At 42.8% G+C, this 12,525-nt stretch overlaps 1 protein-coding gene across 3 annotated transcripts in view; it reads left to right on the top strand.

Moving 5' to 3' along the window:
* Positions 1-12,525, top strand: part of CHRDL1 (chordin-like 1) — a 37,509-nt gene that overhangs the window by 17,396 nt on the left and 7,588 nt on the right. Inside the window, exons 4-7 of one of the 3 annotated variants that reach the window (XM_008944795.1) lie at positions 5,449-5,591; positions 6,597-6,690; positions 10,304-10,371; positions 11,666-11,840. In XM_008944795.1, coding sequence (XP_008943043.1) covers positions 5,449-5,591; positions 6,597-6,690; positions 10,304-10,371; positions 11,666-11,840 — 480 coding nt within the window. Of the gene's footprint in view, positions 1-5,445; positions 5,592-6,596; positions 6,691-10,303; positions 10,372-11,665; positions 11,841-12,525 lie in introns of all 3 variants that reach the window. The other 2 variants (XM_008944794.1, XM_008944796.1) reach the window with 2 other exon arrangements.

Here is a 12,525-nt window from a genome sequence, read left to right as displayed (position 1 = left end):
TAGGGAAAAGACCAGGACTCCATGAAGGAGAATTAACAATATTTTTTTAACAAGGAGACCTAGGGATATGTGCAACTCCTACCCAAGCAAACAGTTTTCCAAAACCAGATGTCAGGTCTTCCTCTAGTGTTGGACAGGGTGTGTACCTAAGCTGATTCAGGTGTCATAGAGTTTTCAATAAGCAAAACAGACTCGAGAGCTTTGAAGTAGCTGCTGCACCTAAACTGACCCTCCCCACTGTGTTCAGTGAGTAGCAACACTGACTGAGAATACAAGTCAATACGCAGGAGAGATGTCAGTGCAAACAGCTGCCCCAGAGTTACAGCAGAATTCAGTTGCTTGGCTAGTGAACCAAGGTTCCCAAACCAAATCCTGTTTCTTGGTCCATACATGCTTATTCTCCCTGTTGATTCAGAAAACACATTTCATAAAATCCTCTGTGGGTTCAAATTCATAATCTATCATCTGCCTACTTACTAAAGACCAGAGAGACGTATCTGCAGAGCAGTTCCCAGTATGTTAAGCTCCTTGAGGCATTAGACCTCATGATTAACTCCATATTGTTTAGCACTTGATTGTTTTTATAAGGGTGGTTAATAAAACAGACAAACTGCAAAACCCGAGCTGGGCTCAGTGCCTAGTGTTCTGCTTGCTGTTAGAAGCCCATCTTCGTCAGCAAATGCCACTAGGTGATTCTGAGTGTTACAGTTCAAAAACAGCTTCTGAGTCAGCAAGCCAAGTTTGTACAATTTTAAAAAAATGATCTTTGCCAGATGTTTTGATACTAAAATGAGAAATAGTGAGAGTGTTAAGAACAAACAAGAATGGCCAGTGTGTTGTACAAGAAAGTGTCTCACAGAAGCAGTAAAACCCCACAGACCCGTACTGAGATGTGTGCAGGGGCCAAAGAGACCCAGCTGAGAGGTACCCAGCAGCATGAGCTTTGCCTGCACACCCTCCTTGTCTGAGCTCTACAGCCTACAACCTCTTTCAGGGTGCACTCGGGTTACCACTTCCACCTGTTGCTGGTTCCAGATCAGTAGAACTCAGCACAATGACTTTCATGAAACCAAGATGCTTGGTCTTAGTGTCCACAATGGCAAAGACTGCCCAAAAGTAACTGATTTTCTTGTCATGAAGGTCAGATGTCACACTGTAAATACATCACTGGTTCTCATGCCATGACTGCACTGATTCTGAGGTGGTTTTGCCTGTTGGTTAAGTGTCCTAAAATTGTTCATTAGCCATTTTACCTGTCCCTCCTGACTTTATTCAGAATGATGCAAGTTGAAAACATAATTGGTTACTGCCCAAAAGTAACTGATTTTCTTGTCATGAAGGTCAGATGTCACACTGTAAATACATCACTGGTTCTCATGCCATGACTGCACTGATTCTGAGGTGGAGTCTGTTGGTTAAGTGTCCTAAAATTGTTCATTAGCCATTTTACCTGTCCCTCCTGACTTTATTCAGAATGATGCAAGTTGAAAACATAATTGGTTGTAGCAAGGCCTGGGTCCTAAAGCCCTTCCTCAAGTAAGTCACCCTACAATGCCATTTCCCAAAAGGCAAGTTTGCTCGTGGCCAGTTACTGCTTTTCACTCTCTGCACATAAACGCTTTTACAGCAGTTACCACTATTTCTAACACGAGGAACTGCTTATGGAATTTGTCTCAGTTACTCAAGGGATTAGTTGCAGATAACTGATGCTCTTCCACTCCATATCCAAGTAAGCGTAAAGCATCTCAGGACCAAGGTTTTATAGCAATCCAGGAAGGAATAGTTGTAAACAGAAAAAAGCTTGTTTGTAAAACCTGAAAGATTTCTTTAGCCAGGTTCAACCTTTAAAGCTACTTAGAGAGCAAGTTCAAATCTGTATCAAGTCACATCAAGCCTAGATTGCACACCTTAGCCCCCTGCCATTCTGTAGTGCTGATGTTGGCAATAAATCAGTGCTCTCCATATTGCCAACTCATGGTCTTATCTTGATGGCACCCAAATTGCAGGTAAATGTAAGAACTGTGACCTATCAACTTCTACACTGAAGGCTGAGCCCTTAGAGAATAAATGGCAACCCCAGAAACAAAGGCACCTCCTTTTTGATTGATGCTGTAGCTTCATTACTCTATATGGTTTATATTGCTTCCACTGGTGTGCTCTGAATGCCAGAAAGAAAAGCTCAGATTGAAACCCAGTTAATTAAAAGGATTCACACAGATGGTTTGCCTGGTACTTTACAGAGGCACCTAATTAAAGCAATATTAGTCAGCACCATTAAAATGCCAGATAAAGCTTTGGGAACAATCCTGATTAGGAAGCAAGGTTTACAAATAGAGCTTCGAGCAATGCAGTATATTTGCAGTTAATTAATCTAATTCTAACATATCTTAACTAAAGCACATCTTAACTAAGTGCATGCTGATAGCAATATTAATGCCAAGATTTTTCAAAGGTCAAACCTGGCACTTATTAAAACAATCCACAATGACTCTAATTTCACATTCTACAGGAGAATATGATATCATGAGGGAGTCTGAACTCCTAATTAGCTATGATTTGAAGAGCACTAGAAAAGAAACCAAGGCAAGTCCTCGCTGTAGAGTCAGTCACACACTAGCAAAGGGAGAGAGGGAAGCTGCACCAGACAGCAGTTATATTTAGCCATGCAATATAAACAAAGCTTCCTTGCAGTTTCAGACAGATGCTGGGTTTGGAGAGGATCTGTCACACTCTCCAATATCCTGTCTCTGATGTCTGACTGTATATATTTTTTTGCCATAACAGTAATGTGGTCTTAATCTGAAAACTTCTTTTAAGCCTGATTTTACGCAAACAAACAGCCCCATTCACTTAATGTGCTAAAAGATAACCATATGCACAGGTATGTGCAGTATAGGACCTAAACCATGGTCTTATTCCCTGTACTTGAAGTTGATTTTTCTTATAACTCTTTCATAGAATCATAGAATCATCAAATAAGACTTCAAAGCAGCAATAGAATTTCACCCCATATTCTAAAGATAGGCAGATGGATTTATGCTTTGGGATGAATATTATATATCTAGTTATAGGACTAACTTCCATGATAACTGAAAAGAAATGCGGATGAAAACAATGACCTACTGCAATTCTCTACTGTCACTTTCCAAGCAATAAAAATCTCACCATCCTCCTTCCCTTGTTTAGAAGCCACAGTTCAAAGGCACTCAGTGATTTCATAGGGATCTAAGCAATGTGGCTTATACCAAGATAAATGTGCAGCAAAATTTACTCTCTTCATCCACTGCCCTGAAGAGTCACGATGAGCCAATAAGTACTGGTCTTGGCAAATATCAGACCAGGAGCAAAGCACTGCTTCTGGCCAGGCACCCCACGTGGGCACAGCAGTGTCCTCCAAAGGCTGCATGAGCAGGGCTTTGTACCTAGACAAGAACCAGCTGCATTCACCCTTCATTTCTCCTTTCACTTTCCTTTCCAGTTCTGCTGCTCTTCCAGTTGCCCAAGGGGCAAGGGGATAACTAAGGGTTTGGCAGTCTTTCTGCTTTCCATGAGATGACTTTTGGAAAGCCCAAAACTATGGTGACATGAGTTTTGGGAGGTAGCACAGTCCTGAGAAGTGCCTCTTCATTCATGTTTTCCAGTATTTGTGCCTAATGGGAGAGTAGCTGAATTTGTCACTTGAATCTTCTGCTGATGACTTTCCAAGGATGTGTCCTAATTAGAGCACAATCCAGCATGTGTGTTACTAGCACACCATACAGAAGGTGCTGGAAGCACTGTATTTCTGTGCCAAGCACAAGTGGTGTCAAAGCTTAGTGCTGTTATAAGATTTTGGAAAGGTATCACTAGACACCCTTGATTGCACTGAAACAATGATGTATTTGGTGCTTCAAAGGAGGAATTACAAATTGCTTGTCTGTCTCCTGAAAAGAACTGAGATGTCAGGCAAGGAGCCCTAAATGGCTAACTTCTACTGTTCTTCAGCAGAATGTTCTTTGCTGACCCACTAGACTCCCAAGTACTGTAGTACGAGTATGTTCCTCAGCCAGATTTGATATTCACCATTCAAAATACTACTAATATTTGGTGGACCAGTGTAACTAAATATATGCCTCTAAATGTCAGTGTTTAATGCCAGTGCATGCCAGCAGAAAACTGCTCTTTCACTTGAGCTCCCAACTGAAAAATGTGCATTCTGTGGTGGCACAGTTTCACAGAAAAATCTCCCCAGGTTTATCTGATAGATAATGAAAGGGGCTACAGCAAAACCTGAGTTCTCAGGTCAGGTTTGTCTTACATGAAAGCTCAAGCCCACTGAATGAAATTTCAGCTGCATTCCTAGAAATTTGCAGTGATTTGGGCTCCAGAGAACAAACGCTTCACTGTTATGTCCATAGAGCTCTTGTTCAACATGTCTTTTACCATGCTGAGATGCTAAATCCATGTGGATGTAAATGTATAGTGCCAGATTTGGTGCCCAACAGGTATCAAGTGACTTACCTTTCATAGGTGAAGTATAATCCCTTTGCACAGTCCATCAACTGCTAATAGTTAAACAATCGAGGGGATGTTTTACCATCAGGTATGGGTAGCTTTATGTCTTGGAAGAAAATTTAACCCATGTGGTGCAGAACCCAGTGTGATCTTCAGTTGGAACAGGTTTCAGGGTTGACTTGGCACTGCCATCTTGTGCTATTTGTCATGGGCTCCGAGTTCTGCAAACCAAATGCACTCATTGCACACCTGGCAGAAAAGTCAGCTTTTGGGTGGCTTTTGAAGTCTGCCTTGGACAAGTTTTGCCCATTTTTGAAAACAACAGCAGTACTGAATTGTGAACTAGCACTTGCATAGCACATAGTTTTCTCTTGAGATGGTTCTATCATCAGGATCACTGCTCCTCTAGCAGCAGGTTTGTGCCTGTGGGTGGCATGGAACCATGCACGCCCTGTGCCATGACCTGCTAACCTGCAGCTAAGTCTTTTGTGGGCTACAACACTACAAATCTAAATCACTGATAAAATGATACCAGCACTAAGAAGGGGGGAACCACACTACAACAGTGATACTGATAGTGGATTCTGTGTGCAGACAGGCCATTAAAGCATGGGAGGGCTACGTAAATATGATGAGTGGGCACACAAGTGCACCAGTCTATCCTAATACCAAATCCTACAGCAGACAGAGCAAGAGGAAAGAAGGGAGCATGAGACATGGCCATCAGGGCTGGCATTGCAGTTGATCACCAACATCCTAAGATTAACTGGGGCACTCAACTCAAACTGAGAATTATTGAAGTTCAGCAAAATAGCAGCATGAGAATATCACTTTGTAGCATGACAGAACTCATCCTTTTATGATCAAAAGAAATGATCTTCCTCCCCTCTGTTTGTGATACTGACTTGTCAAGAACATCTAAGTGATGTGTCCCTCTCTCACTGCTTGCAGAAGACTCCCTCTTCTCAGTCAGCAGCAAGATCACCGGGAAGTCCTGTGAATACAATGGCACCACCTACCATCACGGTGAAATGTTTGTGGCAGAGGGGCTTTTCCAAAACAGGCAAGCAAACCAGTGTGCCCAGTGCAGCTGCTCAGTAAGTAACACGATTTGACAGAGCTCTGCTCTGCCTATGCTTCATTTCTCCTCTCTAGAAGACATGACACTGAAATACAAGCAATACACAGCAAAGGCTGGGAATTGAGAATTAATGCTGAAACTCGTGAGAGCGCTCAGAGCCAGTCTGCACCACCTGGAAGATGCCAAGGTACCTCTTGACCAGACACACTGGACAAAGGTTACCCTGTCAGGCATCTGCTCTAAGTGAGCTTACGGTGCAGAGGCATAAAACTCCACAATATTGGTGCTTGACATCTATGGAAAATTTCACTCAATCTGACTGGAAAACAGAGCACTCAGCCACTGACTGAAACTGAATTCATTTGGACTGAGCTGATAAGAAAAGTGCCCACAGGCTGGCTGTGGAGAGCTCTGAAAACTGGCATTGGGCCACAGAGCCATTCCTGAGATGTCACCAATTCAAATCCAGTGTATTTGAGCAGTCACCCAGTGAGTTTTCAGAGCCAGTGTCTGAACCAAAACATCCCTCTCAGTCCCCCCAGCTCTCCAGTATCAAGTAGTGGCAACTCCAGACCTCTGATCAAATCGTCATCATTTTACATTAACTACAGATTTAACAGGCCAAGTATTGATCAGACTTTGTGACTTTTACTTACTGCTAATCTATTCCTCCAGTTCCATGCTAAGACACAACACAGGGAGAGCAGGGGGTTTAATTGATATTGTGAGATTTTAACACCAACAATATCAGGTACATTTTCAGCCTGCAATAATTGCAGTTCTTCTCCTCACACACTATTCCCATTTCCTTGTTTCTTTTAAAGAAAGGGAACTTCCTCTGTGTAACAACGATTCTTTAAAAAGCTATTCAGCCTTTTTGTTGGTCTAATATTCTGCCTTCACATACTAGAGTGTCATTTATATAAACACATGCCATAGATTTAAGCATGTCCATAAAAAATGCATATACAGTACCAGACAAATCAGTGACTTCTTAACTCTCCTTGTGTTTGACTGGCAGGAAGGAAATGTGTACTGTGGGTTGAAGACTTGTCCCAAATTAACTTGCTCTTTCCCAGTTTCTGTTCCGGAGTCCTGCTGTCCAGTTTGCAGAGGTAAGTCTGACTACCAGCACAGGACAGGCTCTGAATTTACTCCTTCCCCTGTCAGAGCCCTGTCACTATCTGCAAGCTTCCCATGTACCTACAATCCAATGCATGGTGGGAAATTAAACCTTCAATTCCAGCAGGGTAGCATCACTACCTTTGTTTTCCTAAATTGAAACAGAGAGAGAATGCACTGATGATAAAGTTGCATCCTCATACTGAGGTAAATCAAGGCTTTAAATGTTGTACTGGAATAGCTGCCATTGCTCTGGGTGGAAAAGCCTTGCAGTGAAAGATGAGCTTCTATCTGCCAGGTTCCCAGACCTGCTCGAGTTACGCAAGACATGAGAATTTCCATTACTGCAGTTTAAATTGAGTGTCAGTCTATGCTCAGGTGACTTTACTATTTTACTAGCAGTTGCATTTAGATCTTGTACATGCAGGGAACTTGATTCTAGGGGCCATCTCAGCCTTTCTGCATGTCTAAGCCTAAATGTGAGTCCAGAAGCCTGTCTAAATGTCTGAGAATTTCTAAATGTATTTTATCTCACTATTAGTATTGTGGCTTTTGAGTCACCACTTCTAGGGTATCTAAGCATCTATGGCCAGTTCTCAAAGATGAGAACTAAGGTGCTCATCTTTGAGATGAGAACCTACAGGTACCTCTGATCTTCAGAAGGGCCATTCTATTGGTGTCAGTGATGCCAGGCTGCTTTGAAAAACTCTCTTGCTTGCACCTTTGTGCAGCTATATCCTTTTGAAGCTCTGCTTCTTTGAACTCAGTACTATTGCATGGTAAAAAAAAAAAAGGACTATTATATTGTCGGTTGTATATTTTTACCTATGGTGCTAGAGTTCTGAAACACAAACCAGCATAGTCCCACAGCAGTTCTCTGAGCACACATGCTGGAGAAAAAGCTCTGAGAGTGGAGGGGCTGTACCAAAAAGAGGGTAGGTACGTCAGAGTGCATCAGTGCTTGTAGTGCAGCACAATGCAGAGAGAAGAGCAGGCTCTGAAGGAATGAGTCCCTGCACAGAAGCTCTGAAGCCATGTCAGTGCAGCAAGCTGTCTGAGCTACTTAACCTGTGGAGATGCAGCAGTAATGAACTTCAGTGTGGCACCTGGTAGAACCTGGGCATTGCCCTTGGCAGGGCAATGCTGTGTGCTGAAAACATCCATCAACTCAGTCAGAGCAAGGGTGAGGATCTCCATGCAGTCCTCCTTTGTGTGGAGATAGTCCTGCCTTCCCAGGGTGAAATGTGGTGATACACCGTTCAAATGTAATACACTGACAGTTAATTCAAGTAAACCCATTTGATTCCTGGTGTCTGTTCCCTGAGAGTTACTTGAGCTGTATTTGAAACCAGCCTCAGTTACAAAACCCAAACTGAATTTCAAAGGACAGAATATCAGACACAGCTCTGCTGTACACCAGCCTTATGCTGGGGAAGGCAGTTGCTGCAGCCAGAGGGTCACTGATGAGAAACAAGTTCATCATAATTTCCATATAAGAGGTGAGGTTAAACTGGGTTATGCAGCAGAGACAACCCACTGTCTCCACTGATGCAGGGTTTTCTTAATTTATTCCACTGTCTATTAGTCTTATTCTAAAATGTTAAAATGAGCACTTATCTCCTAATCAACTTTATCCCTTCAGTATAGCCTCAGTCGATTTATCTCCACTCTGTGATTCTTACGAAATCTAAACAAAGCATTTGCATCAAGATCTAGCACAGCTCATGGGGAGGAAACTGTGAGTCAGTTTGTGCTCACTGCACAGCCAAACATATTAACGTAAAACATTAAAAATTTCTGATTTTTCTATTAATGCCTCTACTACTGAGTAAAGAAGAGTCCAAGCACTATGGTTCAGATGCTCATTTGTGTCATGATCCAACCTCCTCTTAAGGGGAAAATTCTCATAGAGGACAGAATGTTAAAATAGTCGCATGGACTAAAGTGGTGGATCCATGATGGATCTGAGCAGAACCTGGATGAGTTAACTCTAGAACTGGGGGCAGACCTGCACTGGCACCATGGCTCTCCCAGGCTAGTATCATACACTTCTGCTGCAGCAGTTTTCTTGCTCTGAGGACCCAAGCTGGTGATTGGTGCCATTAACGTAAAGCTCCTGGTATGGTGGGACTGCTTTGCACTCCAGTGCAGTACCTGGCACATCTAGAGCAAGCTTTTGAGCCACCAGCAAACACGTCTCACTTGTACCTGAATTCTAAGGCTGGGATAAATTCCAAGCTCAGCTTCATACTAAAAGATTTCCCTTGTTCTTGTACAAGTTTTCCAAGAGGAAGATATTGGTTCCACGGCTTGTCTTTTCAAGGAGCACTTCTGTGTCCCTAAAAACTTCTTAAAGCCACATTCTCTCTCTAGCTTGAACTGATTTTTCCCTGCTGTAATTCTCACTGTAGTTTATGCTTAGTTGTTTGTATTTATCAAGTTGTCTTTACAAATAAAACAGCTGGACACTATTTCTGAATAGAAACTGAGGGTTTCTTCTTTCCAGCCTTCCTTTCCACAAATCACATGTTTGGCTGTGAGGAGCCAGAGCCTGGCTCCACAAGTCCCTCACACTGATTCTCAGAAGCATTCATCACTTCTGCATCATATGCACAAATCCCAAGTGCTTTGGCAAAACCTTTCCTCTTTGTAAAGACATGTCAGAAAGTCCTTACTTTGTTATGAGTGTCCTTAGTGCTGCAAGCCTTATTCTGTAGTACTTCTATTGGCCTGATTCAAAAAAGCCATGTTGAACATTTCATGCTCTCTACATGCAAATATAGGATCTTAAGAGCTTAGATGGGATCCGGCCTTAGTGGGCCAACTTCTCATTCATTGTGCCATAACTCATTGCATGTCCCTGGCTCCCTGCAGGAGCTGCTGGTTTGTGTCTAATGAGTCATGCCCTGAGCACGGCCACCACTTCTAGTTACAAAACAGCCTATCTTTGACAAACAGATGAAAGCACCTTCCTCATTCATAATCATACTGGGGGTGAATCGAGACTTAACAACTTTTATTAAAGGAGGCATAAAGAAGAGGAGAAAAAAGCCAGCCATATAGATATGGGGACAGGAAACTTGCAGGACAAACTAGGGCTTACTTTTTCTTGATATGTGTAATACAATGTTATTTATTAATGGCTACACTTCAGAGCTGACTACAAAAATGTAATTCAGGATTCAGTTCTCAGTCAAGTTACATGTCAGCTGAGAAACAGTAACTGTCCTTGTGAGTTCTCTCAGCCCACAAGTAGATGGAAGGTCACACAACTCAGTCTTTCTCTGGGAGCTAAGCTAAGTCATGTCCCTCACCTTTGCCTGAGATCACATTGCACAGGGTTGCTGGAAATTACCTTGCCAGTTGTGTATCATTAAGCCACATAAATCTGACAGTAAATCTTCATCTTGAGTTTGTGTCACATTTGGGAAGGGATCTTCTTGTTCTCCACAGAATCTAGTACAATGAGGTCAGACTACAGAATGACATTGGTACTAACTTCACCCTAATTTTAGCTGTAAAGCTGGACGAGGTTTTTCCCCCAAGTATCTCCTAAGGTGCTGCACAATTTCTCCCCTAACTGATCCTGCTCTGCTTCACTCACAGGAGATGGAGAATTGTCATGGGAACATTCTGATGGAGACATTTTCCGGCAGCCAGCCAACAGGGAAGCTGTAAGTGTGACCTACAACTTAAAGACTTTTTTCCTGCTCTGCTGTGTGTGCCAATACATCAGGGAAAAAAGAGAAAAGGATGGTAATAGGTCTGAGTATCTACTGCTTCATCTTGGGTTCTGTGCATCTAGCCCAAAATAGGTTTCTTCCACTTCTGCAAATCCCTTACTAACTCAGACTGAATTCATGAATAAGGCTGAATTCTAAACTCCTGTGAGAGCTCCTGTGGGCTCTGCATTTGGCCTTTGTTCCATATGCTCTGCAAGAATAAAAGGGCACAGCATTTTGTTTGCTAGGCACTTCTGAGTCTTAATTGCAAACACTTCCCAGTAGACATATAGGCATGTATATATTTACTTCAGGGGCTTCACTGCCTCTGGGGCTAAGAGTATCCATTAACAACATACTCCTCAAGAGATTATTTTTAAAACAGCATTTGGAGAGAATATGAAGAGCTTTTATGCATTAGGTACACTGCTGAAATACATGAACCAACAGGTCTTTGGATGAGTAAGAAGAATCATGCCTTACAAAATAACTGCTGTAATACACACTGTTCCTTCATGCCCATGGGTATTTTGGAGAATAATTCTCTGAAAACAACCACTGTTTTTGCTCTAGAAAACATGCTGCACAGTGCTACTACTACTGCTACTACTCTCCTTTGCAAATAGAATGGGACTTCCCAGTCTGTAAGAGCCTTCTGCTCAGTCTGTGCAGGGATAACTCTGGCCTTGCATGAGACTTTGAAGCTACAGAGCAAACAAGAAGCTGGACAGTCATTCTGGATGTGCTCTGCCACTGAAACCCTAGTAGAAAGCAATTTTGATGAGGAAAACTACACAGGCTTACAATTCTCCTCATCTGATCTTAGAGTAGACATCAGTAAAGTAGATACCTAGCTCTGAACACCGTTTTAAATACATGGAGTGAAACAGCACTTCTGGCTTGTCATTCATCTCCTCATGATGTGGAGATCCACAAGAGTCAGGTTCTGAAATTGCCTCTCTGTTCATTGACTTGATGAGGGACTTCAGATGACCAACTTAGATAAAGACACCTACACTGACATGTACAGTCTGGGGAGATGAGCTACAATTAACTACATTACCACATTAACTATCTGTGAAACCAGAATGGCCTTTATTGAGTATGAGGCCATTAATTACATTTAATGAGGTTTGATGACAGTGGCGACACTTGTTGCCTGAGTTCAGCTTCTGGAACAGCCTCTTTCCCCGTGTCCATTGGAAGGAGACATTTACTTGCCTGCTCTCTTTCTGTCTCCGAACAGAGGCACTCATACCATCGCTCCCACTACGAGCTGTCGCCCAGCTCTGCGAGGCAGGTGGTCAACATCCCACGATTTCCCAGTGCCAGGAGTAACCGTGGGGTGCTGCCAGATCCCCAGCAAGCTTCAGGAACCATCGTACAGATCGTCATCAACAACAAGCACAAGCACGGACGAGGTAAAGACAAGTACTTCCTACAGGATTAGTCTGGGTCAGGCATCAAACAGCTATAGCTCAAAAAGACCTCTCAAAATATACAGCAGCATCTTGGAAACTCAGCTGGTATCAGGAGACACAATGCATACCAGGGAGGCAAAAAGCAATAAGCTATTAAGGCTCAGCAAATTTTTCTCAAGAAAGACAGCATCATTCATGACTTCCCCCACCTCAAGCTGGTTGTCTGTGGCACTGGGATGCCAGAGGTGCTTTTCCTCCTCCCTGACTAACACTAGAGGCAGAGCAGGCAATTAGCCTGTACTGGATCCCTGAGCTATGAGAGGCATAGTTAACCAAGGTCATGAATCTCACTCTAAGAATCCTGAAGTGCCTACTGATAGGTTGGATATTAGGAAAAAAATTCTTCACTGAAAGGGTGTCAAGCCCTGGCCCAGGGTGCCCAGGGCCGTGGTTGACTCACCATCCCTGGATGCGTTTGAAAGATGTTCAGATGTGGTGCTGAGGACATGGTTTAGTGGTGGACTTGGCAGTGTTAGGTTAATGGTTGGACTTGATGACCTCAAAACTCTTTTCCAACCAAAACGATTCTATGATTCTATGAATATATTATAGGACACATTACATTATGGGGACAGCAGAATTTTGAGGCCATATGGCAAACCTTGTCCAAACACAACTAAACCAT

Source organism: Merops nubicus, unplaced genomic scaffold (assembly GCF_000691845.1).
Source record: "Merops nubicus isolate BGI_N331 unplaced genomic scaffold, ASM69184v1 scaffold16517, whole genome shotgun sequence".
Lineage (NCBI taxonomy): Eukaryota > Metazoa > Chordata > Aves > Coraciiformes > Meropidae > Merops > Merops nubicus.
Note: the sequence above shows the minus strand (reverse complement) of the source record. Positions and strands in the feature narration are given on the sequence as shown.